This window comes from Acomys russatus, chromosome 3, assembly GCF_903995435.1.
Source record: "Acomys russatus chromosome 3, mAcoRus1.1, whole genome shotgun sequence".
Taxonomy (NCBI): domain Eukaryota; kingdom Metazoa; phylum Chordata; class Mammalia; order Rodentia; family Muridae; genus Acomys; species Acomys russatus.
The window spans coordinates 205,270-223,705 of NC_067139.1; the positions used below are offsets into that span (position 1 = coordinate 205,270).

General features: G+C 41.5%; 1 protein-coding gene across 1 annotated transcript in view; it reads left to right on the forward strand.

The window, feature by feature from the left end:
* Positions 1-624: 624 nt before the first annotated feature.
* Ero1b (endoplasmic reticulum oxidoreductase 1 beta) overlaps positions 625-18,436 on the forward strand; it is a 46,104-nt gene continuing 28,292 nt past the window's right edge. Inside the window, exons 1-4 of the mRNA XM_051167774.1 lie at positions 625-753; positions 11,098-11,217; positions 14,859-14,942; positions 17,863-17,904. Coding sequence (XP_051023731.1) covers positions 652-753; positions 11,098-11,217; positions 14,859-14,942; positions 17,863-17,904 — 348 coding nt within the window. The 5' untranslated portion in view covers positions 625-651. The remainder of the gene's footprint in view (positions 754-11,097; positions 11,218-14,858; positions 14,943-17,862; positions 17,905-18,436) is intronic.

Genomic DNA, 18,436 nt, shown 5'->3' on the forward strand with positions numbered 1-18,436 from the left:
TGCAGAGGTGACAAAAGAAGCAAGGAAAGCTCCTGGGATAGCGGGTCAAATATTCCTCCGGTTGAGGATGTCCTAGATCCAGGAGGCCAAGCAGTGACAAAGAGCGACCTGCACAGTGCAGGAAGCCCTGCGGGCCCTCAGCCTTGTTCCTCAGAGCGACAAAACGACAGCTCCACAGCCTCTGGCCAACCCTTAAAACAGTAGCCGCTCTCCCGCCCGCTCTGGAGTGTTTTGGAGGCCTCGTGGTCCCGCCTCATTGGCCGCCTCGGAGCCCCGCCTCAGGGGGGCAGAGCGACCTCCGAGCCTGTAGTTCTCCATTTTTGAGGCCTCCCCGTTGTGGAGGGGACCTCCAGGGGCTATTGGGACTACAACTCCCAGAAGGCTTTGCGCAGAGGGCGTGATCACAACTGAGGACGCCGGGGGCGGGGCCTCCTGGGACGAAGCGGGGGCGGGCAGCGCTGGTATATTAGTCGCTGCTGCTGGCAACGGTACGTTGTTCCCTGCCTGAGGACGGCGCCCAGGCTTCAGGTCCTGGAGGCTCCCGGCTCCTGGCTCCGTGCTCCCGGGCACTGCCCCCTGCAGTAGTCGTCGCGGCGGCCGGCCGTTCCCCAGTCCCGAGCGGCCGAGGCGACCCCAGCGGCCGAGGTCACCATGAGTCCCGGTTTTCAGCGGGCGGTCGCCGGGCAGGGGGCGGCGGCCGCAGTGCAACTGCTTGTCATCCTGAGCGTCCTCCCAAATCTAGTCAGGACCCAGGTAAACCCGAGGGACTGGAGGCGCGGGGGACGGGCGTCGCCGAGAGGCCGAGGGGCAGGTGCGAGTGGCCGGCCAGGAACTGAAAGAACCGCACAGGCTAGTGCGGGAAACGTCTGTAAAACGCGGCGGGCGCGGGTACGGCGACACGCGTGGCGGCGGTAGACGGAAGAGGAAGGATGGTGACGGCTAGTAAGCGCTAGCTAGCGGGTTTATCTTTGTGATGGTGACGGGGAGGAAAAACGTCTGTGTCTTGAGCAAAGGTTGGGGTCGGGGGACGATCCTCTGACACCCTTCCCTCAGGAGAAGACAGGGAGGCAGGCCCTTCACCCCTTTCCAGAGAGGACTGTAGGGGGACAGGACTTCACTTCCTAGAACTTGTGCACTAGAGATATCCAGGCTGTACCCGCTCTGTTATTACCCACCTATCCTAAGTATGCAAAGTGGCATTGCCAGATGAGGTGAACCCAGTTACGACTTTGGAGGGTCTGGGCCCCAAGTATGAGCCTCTAGAGTGAGGCTTGCTGGCTGGAGAGTCTGTTAGACTTTGGAGTTGCCTTGGTGAGGCAGGTGTTATTTGAGGTGTTCACTAGATGCTAGAAAGCCAAGGCTTAGCTGACCACAGCCTCTTGCCTTGAGGAGAGAGGTAGGTTTGCTGCCTTCTTTAGTGAGGAAGATTAGAACAGGTTGCCAGATGCTGTTGTATCTTGTGTGCACCTGCTGCAAAGTGTTAGCTCGAAGAGCCAAAAATGAAGCAAAACAAAAGTGTCCCAGAAGGCCTGATAATGAGGGGGCATGCAGTTTGAAGCAATTAAAGCTCATTGCTAAGGAAAACAAAAAACAAAAAACAAAAAAACCCAAAAAGATGGTAACTATGAGGGTAACTGTGTAAACATGTTTTTCTGACTTTGTTCATGATATTACGGTGTCCAGCACTAAATCCTAGAATCCTTGACTGTTCTGCTTGTGTCTGTGTGTGAATGCTCTTTAAATGAATGATTTGATAAAAAAAATAAAAGAAACAGCTGGGAATAGTGATACACACCTGTGGCCTCAGCACTCGGGAGGCAAACAAGCAGAAGGATTGCCACAGGTTGGACGCTAGCCTGGTCTACATATCGAGTTACAGGTTAGCCATGACTGCATAGCAAGACCCTCTCTCAACTAAACAATGATCCAAAGCGGTGGGTGGGAGGTGGGGTGGGGTGGGGGCTGCGGGGGTAGGGAGTGGGGGGCACTGAAAAAAGGGAAGGGAAACAAATTCTTTGTTAAACATGCAAATTCTCTAACACCCTTCTAAATATCCTGAGTCCATCTGGAACTAAGCAAGGAATCAGCATTTTAAACAAGCCTTGTAAGTGTCTGTAATGCTATTGTTTTTTTTTCCACTACATTTTAGCCTGGCTTGGAAAGCAGTGATAGAATTCTGGGTGTATCTACCAAAGTTAGAAAAAATAAATATCCTAGGCTGTCAATAGCAAAATTATTTTGTAGTTACTAGTTTGAGTGTTTGGTTTGAATGGAACTTATATTTAGATGTTTTTATAGAATCTAACTTCTCATGCTCTTGCTTGATATATGTCATATATTAATTGTATACTTTATAACCAGTCTAAAAGTTTCACTTAAGGTTTCCCCAGCTACCAATAATCATATCTAATTAGTGGTTTATAATGTACCTGTAATTCTATTTCGTTATATCTAAATGAATATTTATAGATAGATGAACAATTAAATATTTGTGCATTTCAAAATAACACTGTACCAAACAGTCTACAAAAGTGTACATATGTTTTTGTTTCTAGTGGTACTTTCTAGTGCAGTTTTGATGACATTTTTAGATAGCACTTTAACCTGTAACATGCTTAATTATATATTACCAAATTTTATTTGGTACGTATGTCAAATTTAAGGCTGTGATGGTAAGTGAGGTTCAGAGAGCTTAATTGACTTGTTAACTAACATAAACTGGGGCCCTAATGTAGCCCTTTCTACTCTACCCAGCATTAACAAACTGGCATATTTGCTTCAGTGTACAGAAAAACAGAGAGCAGGAAATCACAAAATGGAATGATGACAGACAGTTCTCTTACTCCTCATGCATCTTAATCTTGGTAGAGGGGAAAAAACAAAGGGAAGAACTAGAATTTTTGAAAAACACCTGTTTTGTAAGAAATCAAAGTCATTTAAGGGATTAGGTACTTTACCTTCTATATTGAAAAGAGGAAAATATTTTTGACCATGTTAAAGGATGTTCATTTGTATATCTCATGCCCTCATGCTCTTATAAATGAAATGAAAATATTATGGCATGTTAACATACAGTTTTCCTGAGCTGGGCTTGGTGGTGCACGCCTTTAATCCCAGCACTCGGGAGGCAGAGGCAGGCAGATCACTGAGTTCCAGGCCAGCCTGGTCTACAAAGCAAGTCCAGGACAACCAAGGCTAACCCAGAGAAACCCTGTCTAGAAAAACCAAAAAAAAAAAACAAACAAAAAAAACAAACCATACAATTTTCCTGTAAAAGCATGCTTCAGTCAGATATATTTAAAATGCCCATCTTGAGGTGCCATGAAATCAAAGAACACACAGCTTCCCATTGAATGGAAGTCAGAAATGTGGGACTCATAGTGCCTAACTATTCTATTACCTCATGGGGGTGGAACTGGCAAGAAATAACACCAGTGTCTTCCTTCTTAAGATGGGAGAATGAACCCGGACTACAAGAGAAACCCTGTCTGGGGTGGAAGGGGGGGGGGGGTGAGACTCACTACAAAGTCTGTACCCAAAGAGCTATACATCCTTAGTGTAAGTGTGAATATGAAACGAGTCCCAGCTGGAAGTGGTGGCATATGCCTGTGATCCCAACACTCAGGGAGGCAAAGGCAGAAAGATCTCAGAGTTCAAGGCCAGCCTAGTCTACAAAGCAAGTCCAGGACAGCCAAGGGTACACAGAGGAATCCTGTGTCGAAAAACAAAACAAAAAGCCCCTTTTTAAGGAAGAGGAAAATAAAAGAACTTGCTAGAAGTAAGGGATGAAAACTATGAGCCATCACTTGCCTTTTCAGGCCAACTTTGTAGCACTTGTGCTAGGACAAGCGAATTCACAAGTCCAGGTTACCAGAGAAAGCAAGTATCCATTCCTCTTAGAGAAGTATATTTTCAACTGAAGGACTTAAGATTTTTCAAAGATTGTGTTCATTGTAGTAAACAGTAGAATAAGCAGTGTGCCAAAGAAAGTAATCACAAACCACGAAGCAAGAGAGCACCGTGAGTTGGAGGCAGATGGCCCTGCCTTATGGAGGCTGGGTTTACCTCGGGTTTGTGTTTTTGTTTTTTTTAACTTTTGTTGTTTTCTCTGACTAGTTATGTACTTTCAATGCTGGGCAGGGACAGTGAGCCACAGTTCCCCACCTATGCCCACACAAGGGTAAACAACTTGTACTCCACAAGTTGTCTCCTGTGTTTCTGACCTATGATGTATGGTAGGTTCTGTGTCTTGACTGCATTTCCATTGGTATTTTTGATTAGTGGGATTATTGGGGATTTTTTTAATGGGAAGTTGAAGAATACCTATTGTGGAAACACTAGAGACAATAAATGGCCTTAGGTTCTGAAATTTTTAGGTAGATTATTTAATATCAATTTTAATGTAGTAGAAAAGCATAGAAGTATGAAAAAAACAAAGATCTCAAAGAATGAACAAAATATTAAAAATAGTGACATTTTTCAAATTTTTCTAAGTAAAATTTAAGACAAGTAGGTGATATACACCTATAATCTCTCTCAAGAGGTAGAGTCAGAGGGGCTGGAGAGATGGCTCAGAGGTTAAGAGCACTGTCTGTTCTTCCAAAGGTCCTGAGTTTAATTCCTAGCAACCACATGGTGGCTCACAACCATCTGCAATGAGATCTGGTGCCCTCTTCTGCATGCGGGCATACATGTGGGCAAAATACTGTATAAATAATAAATAAATCTTAAAAAAAAAAAAAAGAGGTAGAGTCAGGGGTTAGTTTCAGTTACAGAGCCAGCTCCTTTTTGGCTTGAACTACTTGAGACTCTGTCTCACAAAAAGATGGGGAATGGGCAGGGGGAGGGGAGGAAAAAAGAAAACATAAAACTCAGAGGATGACTTAACTAGCTGATTATACCTAGTTTAAGAAGTCATTAGTACAGTTTTTCTACATAATCCTTCATCATCTGCTCTTCTGTCCTGCCAGCTTTATGCCTTGTTAGCAAAAGAGAACTTACCGGTCTCTGTGCTGACTCTGTGTTGGTTAAAGCCATGGATGAATCTTTTGTGCTCTTATATTGTATATTAGGGTCCATTTATGCTTTCCTACCTGAGGATATGGTTCCCTTTGTGTCTCCCCACCCCCACCCCTGTCATTAATTTTTCCTTCCTCTAATGGATTTTTACTGTCATCCTAAAATATGATCTTGGGTTCTTGGTATTGAACTCTGGTCCTTATCAAGCTCTCTAACAATTGAGCTATCCCTTCCCCATTTTCAAATTCTGTATCTAGAAAATTTCCTGAGCTGTCTTCATTTTATCTCTCCTGTTGTATTTAGCTTGTTTTAGTCTTTGTTTTGTTTTGTTTTAATATTTTATTTAATTTTAATTTATGTGCATTGGTGTGAGGGTGTCAGATCTTGGAGTTACAGACAGTTGTGAGCTGCCATGTGAGTGCTGGGACTTGAACCTGGGTCCTGTGGAAGAGCAGGCAGTGCTCTTAACCACTGAGCCATCTCTCCAGCCCCCTTCTTTGTTTTGTTGAGCCTGTTCATTACAGCTTTGTTCTTTAGCCAAATTCATAGTTAGTATGGAATATATTTGTTTCCTGTTGGTGCTATAACAAATCTTCACAATTTAGTCACTAAACACAATATAAATTTTTAAAAGTTATAGTTTTGGGGACCAAAAATCTGAAAATGAGTTTTACAGTGATAAAATTAAGATAAGAAGAAGGTGGGAGCCCTGGAGGCTGTAGGTGGGAACTGTTCCTTGATCCTGCCAAGCTTCTAAAAGCATCTTTAGTCTTTGGCTTGTGACATCTGCCTGTATCTTCAGTGTCAGTGCTGTAAACTCTTCTAATGTCTCCTGAACCAGTACTCCTGCCTACTTCTGATAAGGAATTCTGTTAACTCTATTGGTCTCCCTTGAGTAATCCATATAGTATTCATGTCTTAAGATCCTTAATCACATCTTTAAATTTTACTTTAAATTTTTTAGTGTATGTGTGTTTGCACATGCATGTGCACTTGCTTGCTTGCCACAGCATGTGTGTAGATATCAGGAGTTGGCTCTTTGTTTCCAACTTTACATGGGTTCCAAGGATTAAATTCAGGTTGCTAGGCTTGCCTGGCAAGCATACTTACCCACTGAGCCATCATGCCTGCCCCTGACCCCATCTTTAAAGACTCTTGCTTTGTATACCTTGAGCTGTAGTTCAGCTGGATAAGCTGTGATTTTTTTTTCATATTATACAGCATTTACAACAAGGAAAGTGAATGAGCTAGCTACAAATAAAACTCACCATCATAGATAAATGCTAAAGGGAAATGTTAGTAAAAGCAACATCTTGCACAAGAATCGAAATGAAATATTAAAATTATTAAAATGGGAATTGTGAGTATATTGTTTAGGGATGCCTTACAAAGAAAATTAATCACAGCAATAAGCTTTATTTTAACTTCTATGTAGATATAATTGAGAAGGAACTTCAAGAATATAGGAAATATTCACATCTACATTTCAAACTTGTGATACACAAGTTTTAAAAGTTACAGATATGTATTAACAGTAATTTATCCTTCTTACAGTGAAAATGGCTTTTGTGTATGCGCATATACGTGCACATGGAAGCTGGAAGTTGACATTAGGTACCATTTCTCTCCACCTTATTTTTTGAGACAGTCTTATGAAGCTGGAGCTCACCAACTCAGTTAGACTGCCTGCCCAGCAGGCCCCAGGGATCCTTCAGCCTCTGTTGCCCTAGTGCTGTCTCCTCAGCTTCTTATGTACATGTTGGAGATCTGGATTTAGGCCTTTATGCTTGTGTGGCAAGCATTTTGCTAACTGATCCATCTTCCCAGCCCCTGAAAATATTATGGTTTACAAACCAAAAATTTTCAGTTTAAAAACATTACTAAGAGGAGGCTGGAGAGATGGTTCAAAGATTAAGAGCACTGACTGCTCTTGCAAAAGTCCTGAGTTCAAGTCTCAGCAACCACATGGTGTCTCACAATCATCTATAATGCGATCTGGTACCCTCCTCTGGCCTGCAAGCATAGATGCAGGCAGAACACTATACATAATAAATAAATCTTAAAAAACAAAAACAAAAACAAAAAACCATTGCTAAGAAAGAACCGTTACTAAATAAAGTTTTTTTTTTTTTTTTTTTTTTAGTTTTTTTTTTTTTTTTTTTTTTAGTTTTTTGTTTTGTTTTGTTTTTGTACGGGTTTTCTCTGTATAGCCCTGCCCTTGAACTCTGTAGATCAGGCTAGCCCCAAATGCAAAGATCTGCCTGCCTCTGCCTCCCAAGTACTGGGATTAGAGGCATATGCCACCATGCCTGGCTTAGAAAAAGTATATACACGGCTACAAATTCTACATCTTATCACTGCTTGTGTGCCCTCTTCTATCCAAGGGCTTCATGAATAGAACCTTTAATAGGCAGAGTCCCATTCTTGCTTTTAGTTAAAACCTTGAACTGAGATAGCTGTAAGTTCATGTGCCCTTGTAGGAAATAATACAAAGAAGTACTATGTCTCCTTTACCACAATGATAACGTCTTGTAATGTCTCAAGGGGAAAAAAAACCAACAATAATAAAAAAGACAGAGTTATAAACAGAATGTTGCTATTAATAGAATGATTTAATATTTTCCTAACTCTTTGTACCTTATTTGTGTGTATTCTTTTATTTATTAATTTCTTGAGACAGGGTCTCTCTGTGTAGCCTTAGCTGTCCCAAAACTTGGCTTTGTAGACCAGGCAGGCTGGCCTTAAACTCAAAAATCTGCCTGTCTCTGCTTCCTGAGTGCTGGGATTAAAGGAGTGAACCACCATTGCTTGGTTATATTCACATTTTTATTACATACTGTTTCATGCATTCACCACCACGGTGAAAATATGCATCAGGCTATTCACGTCAAGCATCTATCCTGTCCCCATCCTCCTCCTCCTTATCATTTCATGTATTCACGTGTGCAATGTGTGGATACAGATGTTCCATTAAAGCATCTATCTTGTTCCTATCATCATCATCATTTGTGTGCATGTGGGCGTATGTGTGCACAGTGTAGGTGCAGACACACATAGGGAGGTCAGATGACAACTTTTGGAAATTAGTTCTTCCTTTCCACCATGGACTCCAGGGATTGAATTAGGCGATCAAGTTTGGAACATAAGTGTTTCTACTTGCTGAGCCATCTCACTGTCCATATTTGTCACACTATCTTGTTCCTACTCCAGCTTGTACCCCCAACCCAGCCTCTAAGCCCTGGAAATTAGTACCCGTTCCACCATTTCTTAAATATTTTCAGAATATTCTGTACATGGAACCATAGCATGTAAGTTTGGGAAATACTGTTTTTTACTTAGGAGATTTCTTTCAGGATTAACTCAAGTTGAGACAGAGTTTCTCTGTAAAAGGAACTTTTATTCACCTGTTTCAGTTATTGTCTGGGAGGCTTACAGCCTCTGTCTGCTAACCTAGGCCTACAACTGGAAGTGTGTAGTCTCGGTACAATCTAACCTAAAGGGCTAGAATGTTTTCAGATTCAGAGTTACTGCTAAATAAGCTCACCCTTTCTTGTTCTTTCTGAGCTCAAAACTGGCTGGTTCAATCCAGCTAACTCACTCAATCTGGCTTTTTTCTCAGGCTCTGAATTTCTCTGTGTTGAAGTTATTTTTATATAATTCTGTTTCTCTTAGCTTATGTCTTAACCTGGCTATCACACAAATAATTGAAACTCCTTTATATTTATTTATAAGGTTTTACAACACAATCTTGAGCAGTTTAAGTATGTTCTTAGCCTTCTGTTACCCTGACTTCATCTTTGCCACAATCCCCAAGTTACTTGCTTTTAGTTCTTTCTTTGCTCCAGCTAAATCTTCATCCCTCCTTCACCTCTGCTTGTGGCTGAATCCCCTGCTTCCTCCTCTAATCCCTGCTCCCCTGGATGGCAAGAAGTCCTGCCCTATTCTCTCCCAAACTCAGAGATTAGCTATAAGCTGCTTTATTGGCTAACCAGGGAACAACTGGAGAGCAGTGTTTATACAACATTGAGACAAATCAGCATTTAAACTACACAATAACCTTATACCTAAAGCTCTGCTTGGCCTTAAACTAACTCCAACAATCTGCTCTAATCTGGCTCCTTCTCATTCTCTGGCTCGTTCAGCCTTCAACCTCTCTCTATAAAACTCTCCCAGTAAAACTGCCCCTTCCCCCAGGATAGAGGTAAGGACATCCTATTGGGACTCTAGGTGAGAGAAGTATGGGAGATTGGGGAAATAGAAGGATCCAGAGGGTCCTAGAAACCTACAAGAAGAACACTATGACGGGCAGATCTGGACCCAGTTCTGCACAATCTATGGCACCAACCAAGGACAGTGCATGCAGTAAGCATCAAATCCCTACCAAGATCCAGCCAATGGACAGGACATTCTCCACAGTTAAGTGGAAAGTGGGGACTGACTTTCACATGAACTCTGGTGCCCCATATTTAACCACGTGTCCTTGATGGGGAGGCCTGGTGGCACTCAGAGGAAGGATAGCAGGATACCAAGAAGGGACTTGATACCCCAGGATCGTATACAGGGGGAGGAGGTCCCCCACAGTCACAGTCATAGGGGAGGGGAATAGGGTGAAAGTGGGAGGGAGGGAGGAATGGGAGGATACAAGGGATGGGATAACAATTGAGATGTAATACGAATATTATCAATTAAAAAGATAGTTTTAAAAAAAACTGACCCGCCCCCAGCACTGACCCTTAAGTAGCTTCCCTTTCCTCCTTCCTCTGAAAGTTGGGTGTACCCTATTCTGTTAGCTCTTTCTCTGATTTGTCACTTTTTCTGCCACTCACTCAAATAGACATCACTTTCAAACATGAGTGCTTCCTTCTACAAACTAACTTTACCTTCATTGTTTAGGATTAAAGGCATGTACTACTATTCCTGGACTTAAGCTTTTCTTTACCTGAAACTTGCTGTATACCTGGCTGGCTTTGAACTCAGATCTGTTTGCCTTTGTCTCCTGGATTAAAGGTGTGTTTGTATTTCAGATCTAGGAGGTCTTTAGATGTGATCTCTTGCCAGACCAGGCATGTTCTGAATGAAAATCCTCGACATTTCTCCATGTGTAGCTTTGGCTGTCCTGCAACTCACTCTGTAGACCAGGCTGGCGATCCACCTGCCTGTGCCTCCCAAATGCTGGGATTAAAGGTATATGCCACCACACCCAGCTGAGAGTCATTTTAAAAATAAAGCTGAAGAGTGCCTTACAGAACTTTTTGGACTTAAATTTTACCTCATATATACCTGTTTCTCTTCTTGGCTTCATCGATACTTTGAGTAGTGGGGAAGAACATAGACTTAAAGCCTGTAGATTTGAGAGTTAAGTTCCATGGGTATGTAAAACAATCATTGTAAGCTTTGTTAGGCCGTAATTTCCTACAGTGAGGGCCATAATGCCTTATTTGCAGGAAAGCTTTAAAGAGTAGATGAGGTGACTTATAAAGCTCTTAACATCAGGCCTGATACACAAATGGCAGCCCAAAAGAAAGACACAGGTGGTTTCAGCAGTGGCACTACAGGTGTGGCTTCTAGGTTAGTCTGGAATCTAGTGGCTACTTGGATTTTTATTGGTGGTTTAGGCAGGGAAAAGGCAGAAATATCTTCCATTCTGAACCCTAAAGGAAGGTTTGATATTTCTAAGTAGGAATATGTAATTTTCCTAGGTTTCCTTCTTTGTTTTTTGATTCAATTGCCATAGTTAAAAGTGACTACTTTAATGTTATGAATCTTGAAAATACTTTTTACAGGTAGTTATTTTGTGAGTGTGTGTTGGGGGTTGGCATGCATATAAAAGTCAGAGAACAAGCTGCAAGAGTCACCTCCCTCCTTCCACCATATAGAGGGAGATTGAATTCAGGTCTTCAGACTTGGCAACAAGCATTTTTACCCACTAAGCTATTTCATTGGCTCTAATGTTATTCATAACATTAATCAGTAAAACTGGCTAACTTGAATGAATAAATTTTCTTTTAAAGTAATAGAATATAGTTATTAAGGTATATACATTAGTGATTTCCATGTCTTATATGATACACATTCTAGGTGACTGGAGTCCTGGATGACTGCTTGTGTGACATTGACAGCATTGATAAATTCAACACCTACAAAATCTTCCCCAAAATAAAAAAGTTACAAGAACGAGACTATTTTCGTTATTACAAGGTAAGGTGGTAATTTTAAAATCTGTTAAACTAAAGATTTCTCTATAGTTGTCTATAAATGTGACTTGTTTTATTATGTTTTGCAAAATCTTTTAAAAATAAAACTTAGTATTATAATGGGAAAATTGCTATGTTTGGGGAATTACTCTTCTTTCAGTTTTGGTTTTTGAGATGAAGAGTCCTTCTTTACAGAAGCTTCAGATGCCCACACAGACTTTGACAGCCTCTGTGAGCATAGATTCTGTATCTGTCCAGGCTTCAGTTAGGCAGTGTGTTGGTATAATGGGTATGCTGCAGCAGTGCAGAGTCACAGACTGTCACTGGGACACTTTGTGGGGGCTACAAACCAAGTGATGCTACAAGTAGAACATGCTCACAGTAATTCTGCAGAATCTGTTTTTAACCTAAGATGAATCTCCAGGCCCTCTGAAAATACCAGTGATAAGGCAGCAAGCAGTTTTTAAGTATGTCAATAATCAGAACTCAAAGAAAAATTGTAATTTTACATTTTAAAGGAGACAATACCAAGGATATAGCCTAGTGAGTTAAAAAATTTTTCATTAGTGTATATTCATTGTATAAAGCAGTGGGCTTAATGGTGGCCTTTTGGTTCAAGTACATCATGTGCTTTGACCATATTCACTTCCTGTTCTTCCAGTCTCTGGAGGTTCTGTGATCTGGAGTCTCAGTGTGTCACAGAGTCTATTTTACAAGTGTATTTTAAAGCTACACTTGGCTTTACTTGGCCTTGTTCTTGCTCTTAGGATTTAGTTGGTATATAATTTAGTTTTTATTTTAGTTTGTTCTAAAATTTAAACATGATTTCCTTTTTTTATCTGAATAGATTATCTTAGGTCTTTAAATATTTTTGAGGGTGAAAATTTTAATCTTTTGGCACTTGTAGATTGTCCAAGAAGATAAATTAGAAAATGTCATATTTGGGAAACCATCTTTTTGTCTACAAATACCAAGAATATCCAGAAAGCAGTGAATGCTTCTTCTTGTATCATATCTGTTAGGATTAAAAGACAAACTGAAATAGTCCATGTCAGAAAAGATGAAAGTAGAGCAGGCACTAATGGCCATTCTCTTTAAGATAACACCAAAGCTTTGTGGTGGTTGAATCTAGGCTCTCTGGCATGGTAGGCAACTAGGTAAGCACTGTTTCACTGAGCTGTGTCATCACCCTTCACTGAACATTCAGCCTAAATTAGCTACTTTCTCTTTTGTTATTGTTCTTCTTTTTCTTTATACAAGAGTCATATTTCTGGAGGAGAGAAGCATGATCAGTCCAAAAAGTCATGTGATACTTTTACCAAAAGAAGGAAGGATTCCTTGGGTGGCAGTACTATTCAAAGGAGCATGAGGAATTATTGTTTCTTAAAGGGAAATTAGAAGAGTTACCGTAGAAAGAAAAATGGAAGCTAAGTAGGTGAAAATAACAATGTGGCCCTGGGCAACTCAACATAGATTTTCATTTCTCTGCTTGTTTAAAATGCTCTAACATGTCTGGCTCAGAGGTTAAGAGCACTGGTTGCTCTTCCAAAGGTCCTGAGTTCAATTCCCAGCAACCACATGGTGGCTCACAACCATCTATAATGAGATCTGGTGCCCTCTTCTGGCATGCAGGCATACATGCAGGCAGAACATTGTATGCAATAAATCTTAAAAAAAAAAAAAAAATGCTCTAACAGGATAAGATTGTTCTATACATGACCAAACATACTTATGCCTGTTCCCCAAGAGACTGCAGCCCTGGTTTTGCTGATGCCCTCATTCCAGGAACAGGCAGGCATTTGAGGGAGAGATGTTCTGCTTCTAATTCTGTCTGCCTGTGAGGAAAACAGAAAGCTCTAACCATTCACAGTATACTGTACAAGTGGAAACCTAAGAGCAGTTGATTTCAAACACATATACATACTCGGTTCAGTGAACAAGGAGCTGGGGGTAGAAGCACCCACCCACCTTTGCAGCTAGGCAATTGGTCACACTAGTGACTCTGACAACCTCTAGTTTTGGTACTGTGGATACAGCAGTAAGAAGGACAAAGCTTTTGTTCTGCTTAGGGAGACAAACAAAAAAGTATACATTAAACTGTATTGTCAGATGTAAGGTGAATACTATAGAAAAAATAAATCAGGAGACAGTATAAATGGGGTGGAGATAAGGGATACAGAGATTGATAGCCTTGCTTTGATGAAATGATCAGGAAAGGATGGTATTTATGCTAATGGAATATTTGAGCAAAGACCTTTCTAATTGAAAGTGTAAGTGGTGGTGAGATCTCGAGAAAATATTCCAGGGAAGTTGAGTGAATACTGTAAAAATTTGACATGAGAATAAGCTTAGTATGTTTGAAGAATTTAAAGAAGGCTTGGGCCATAGAAGCAGGTCAGTGAGTAGGAGTATTGGAGAGGTAGGGTACATACATGGTACATACACACATGAAATCATACAGCAATATATTAGGGGGTGGTTACATTTGAAGTACATCTTTGGAAGGTCTAGTCTCCATTGCTGTTGAGAAACCTGAGTAAGGTGGCGGAACAAACTTTCTATAGGCGAAATAATACAGATAAGAAGAATGGGCAGTATAGAAACTTTGGGGTTTAAGGAGCCTGGTGTATCAAGCAGAAATGCAGTGTAGTAGATGAGGTAAGAAAGGCAGATGACAGTGGTTGCATAGTAGTGTCTAGCACTGCCGCAGCACTAGATTTGCTCCACGGGAGATAGAGATGAAAATGCACAGGAAAATCCTGGTGTGCTGTGTGCAATAGATAGTGGTAGAAGGAGGGAAACTATCGCAGTAACTTAGGCAAGTGACAAATGATGGTGGTAAAAAGTAACAACTAAGGGAGAAACAAAACTTCAGTTTTTAGCTTGGGCAATATGTTGTAAATTCTGTTGTATTATCAGCTTCCTATTGTATGAAGAATATGGAAATCAGTGTTTACCATGTGACCTTTGCCCTTATTGTCCATTCTTTTCCCACTGAAAATAGTGGAATTGGTGTCTCTTCATTGTTATCACCATCAGAGCTCTCCATTGCTTTAGCCAAATGCTTTAATCTTCCTAAAATATGATGTCCCCAGAAGCCATCAGCACTACTACTGCAAAACTCTGGATTCTTCTTTGGAGCACATATTACTGTTTGCAATGAAATAAGTATGCAAGTATTTGATTTTTTTCTTTCTTCAGGATATTATAAGTCCTAGGAGAGAGAGCTGTCTTTGGCCTTGAGTTTAGCCTGGTGTCTAACAGGTATACCAGTTTTCACTACATACCGACTAAGGTAGTACAGGAACCATAAGGCTTAGGGGATGGTAGGTGTTTGGGGAATGTTAAAATCATTCTGAAATGCTGCCCAATGATGACTGCGCTTCAAACGAGCAGTGAACTCAAATGCCGTTCCTCTTTTCAGTGTCAGAGAACCTATAGCCATTTAAAAAAAAAAGTTAACACTCCATCCAGATGCCTGCAAAGCTGCAGTCATTTAATATCTGAACTGTGTATATGCCACAGAGTAAAAAAGCTTCTCTTTCCCCATCACCACTGTGTCACTGTGCCCAACACAGTGACACTAGCAGACATTCTGTAATTATCATACCCAATTGCTAATATTGATTTCTTCTTCCTTGAAAGGTTAATCTGAAGCGACCATGTCCTTTCTGGGCAGAAGATGGCCACTGCTCAATAAAAGACTGTCATGTGGAGCCCTGTCCGGAGGTCAGTAAGTAAGAGTATAATAATGGGGGGCGGGGAGTGCGGGGGCAGGCTGGTCTCCTCTTGGACTTTTAAAAAATTGTAACCCCTTGCCAGTATCATTGTGTTTGGACTTGTCAGCAGATTCCTAGGCTTTCAGATCTTATGACTAGGTTCCTTGAGAGATGGGTTGAGGAACTCTTGTATCCAGTGTGTTGAGGATGGGATGTGGATGTAGGTCTGATTCTAAAATGGGAGGAAGATCAGAAGCTCGTTCTAGGATTAGACATATGGCGGGCTTTATTGAATCTGCATCTTGTTTCATGGGCAAAACGAACACTTCTGGACCTAAAACTTCACATGTAAAATGGGGATGAGACCCTACTACTTAAGCCCTCTGAGACCTTGTCTTTCATGTCTCTCAGCTCTGGCCTGGAAGTCTCTCAGCTTCTCTCCTGGGCTACTTTGTCTCTCAGCTCCCACTCAGAGCTTATAGAAAATACTCCTTCCAGCAAAGTTGGTTTTGTGAGACTTTCTCTCTTCCTCCATGGACTTAGATTTTTATTAAAGCCTCATTCTGTTACCACAAACAGCTTGGCCTCAGTACAGTTCAAATGGCCAAAATTGGCATGCTCGATTTTCAATGATGGCAATTTTGATCACTGTATAAACAAATGATCCAAAAAAAAACTTTTGATCCTAATTAAGAACGCATGGGACCCCAGGTAGGATACAGGGATCATTGGTAAACTTTACTATAGCATTCACCACAGTCACCCATCAGGAACAACCAAAATACAGAGGGTACACATCCTACTCTCTCAACCCCTAGGTTTAGACACAGTAGAAGTAGTCCAAAGCTCAAGGGTCCTCATATCCCTAATATCACCCCTATTAGATGATATTAATCCCATCTCCCTTTCATGCCATCTCTTGTTTCAGACCTTAACCTCTGGCTATCAGCTATTCAATAATGCTCTACCTGACTGCTTTGGAGAATGTTGGTCGTGGATCAAACTCAAGACCACCATTTGTGGCCTTGCCCACTGGCTTAGTAAATTCTTTCACTTTGCTGATTGTTCATTGTTTAAAGCCAAATATCTCTCCCACCCCTTATCTTTCCCACATCTCTCTCTTTGGTATCACAGACTGCTTTAGCTCTTTAGGAAGACACTTTGTGGGTACACTGGAGTCCACAGACTGTAATAATACCCTAACCATTAGTACTACCATCCAACTCCTATGTCCAAACATTCACAATGCCTCAGCTATCTACAACATTCCTGCATACCACTGCCTACCTGCTGGATGATCTGGGCTTGGGCTCTGGTGTTCCTTTTTTCCCCAAACTGGTGAAACCCAGTGAAGAACTCTTGCCAATTCCAGTTACCAGGTTTCTAGAGGCACAACATGATAAACGAGTAATTTATATCATACCCTTTCTAGCAGTCCTGGGCATAACCACTGGCGTGACCACTGGAGTGACAGGACTGACTGCTTCTCTAGCTATTTACCACAGAGTTTCCCTCTCAGTTCATCCATATCTACACCAGGGGTGGCTCAGACCATCCTTACCTTCCAAGGCCAGACAGACTCACTGGCCTCAGTAGTGTTAGAAAAATCAATGAGGATTAGATTTACTAATAGCAGAGAGAGGTGGCCTTTGTCTCTTTTAGGGAGGATTGTTGCTTCTATACTAACCATTTGGGTATAGTAAATGATTTGACAACTCCAGATGGATCTCAAAAAAAAAAAAAAGTAAGAAGCAGCTTGATACCTCTGCTCAGTGGATCATTGACAGTCTAGTACGGAATTGGATACCTTAACCCTGCTTCTCCTTCTTTTCTTAATCCTACTAATAACACCCTGCTTCATAAACTTCTTGTCTAAATTTCTCCAATGAAAGACTTCTCACCAGACTTCTAATCAGTTGCTATTACAGGATTACTGGGCCCTAGCTGTGGAGCCAGAGGCCTACAACACAGATTATATCCTGACAGCAAAAAGCAAACCAAGGAACTGCCCCTTATCAGCAGGAAGTAATCTAATAATGTCACCCTCCTTTCCGACCCCGGACTTTATCAAAAGTAAACAAAAGGGAGAATGTTGGTTACTCACACCAACTCAAGCAACAGGCAGGGACTCCCTTTGTAAACTTTGTGTACTTTGTAAAGTTTGTAAACCCTCAACTTAGGAAAACGGCCAGTGGCTCCCCCTCACACACTTTAGGCACTTTAGTGGTCAGGTCCAACCCCCAGACTTCCTTAATTATCCTAATGTTTGTGTTCTAACAGCTGTGATGGTTATTCCCAGCCTGATGCAGAGGAGTGGCAGGTCCTGCCTTACAAGGAAAAAAAAATCCCATCAATCCCCAAACAGGAAAATCCACCAATCTCTGAATTTGCCACAGGAACCCACCAATCCCTGAACAGGAAAACCACCAATCCCTGAGCTTCCCCAAGCAATCCCACCAATCCTCACTCTGGAAATCACCTTAGAAAGCTCTGCCCATCCCTGTTAGTGTGTTACCACCCCACCACCACCACCACTACCACCCCCGCTCCCCCCACCACCCCCGCAAGAAACTCCCTATAAAGCCTGTCTGCTCAGTTCCCTGCTGTTTCTCACCAAGCAACTGCCCTCCTGGGCTTTTCCCTCCCAATAAATCTCTTGTGTGAGGTTTGTTGTGCTGTGTGACTTCGTGGTATTTCTTGGCTCCTGACTGCCAGGATACTACCCCTTCAGAGCTATAATACTTACACATATATGCAGGCAAAACATTCACACACATAAAACATAGTTTGTTTTAGTTTTTAGAGACAAGTCATAACATAAGAAGCAAAAAAAGACAGATGCATTTTGTTCCCCTCCGTTCCCTCTGATAGCAACCATCCCTTCTGACTGTCTTCTAAGTAATGTTTTTTTTTTTTTTTTTTTTTTTAAGAGTAAAATTCCAGTTGGAATTAAAGCTGGCCATTCAAATAAGGTGAGTTATTTTTCTTTCTTGAATACTTTTGGATAATGGGGGCAGTAGAAAGGCATGAATTTAGCCTGGAATGGGGGCACTTGACCTCAGAGTTCAAATTGCTAACTCTTGAATTAAGCAGTGAGGCTCTGCATGCCTGGCTTCTTTTGAAATTACATCTGTTTACAGAATCTCTAGATAGAAAGACTAAACTGTAACTGCAGCAAAAATACTAGTAGCTATTTTCAGTCTTTAGTTTCAATTAGTGTCTCTTTTAGATTCAGATTATATTGTATAAAGAAAATTATTACCAAGATATTTGGAGCCAAGCACTTAGAAATGGTGTTAGGGTATTTGTTGTGTTTTTTGGGGGGATAGGGTGGGGTGGGGTAGGCGATGTTCTTAGCTGGCAGTTAACTCACTTTCCACTGCTGCACATAAATGATGAAGATTTCCCCCTCTCACGTCCTTTTCCTTTTGTACTGTTTCTTTATTCTGTCCATCTCTCCCATGCATTGTTGATGTTTACTTGCTCATATTTACTTTGGTTTCA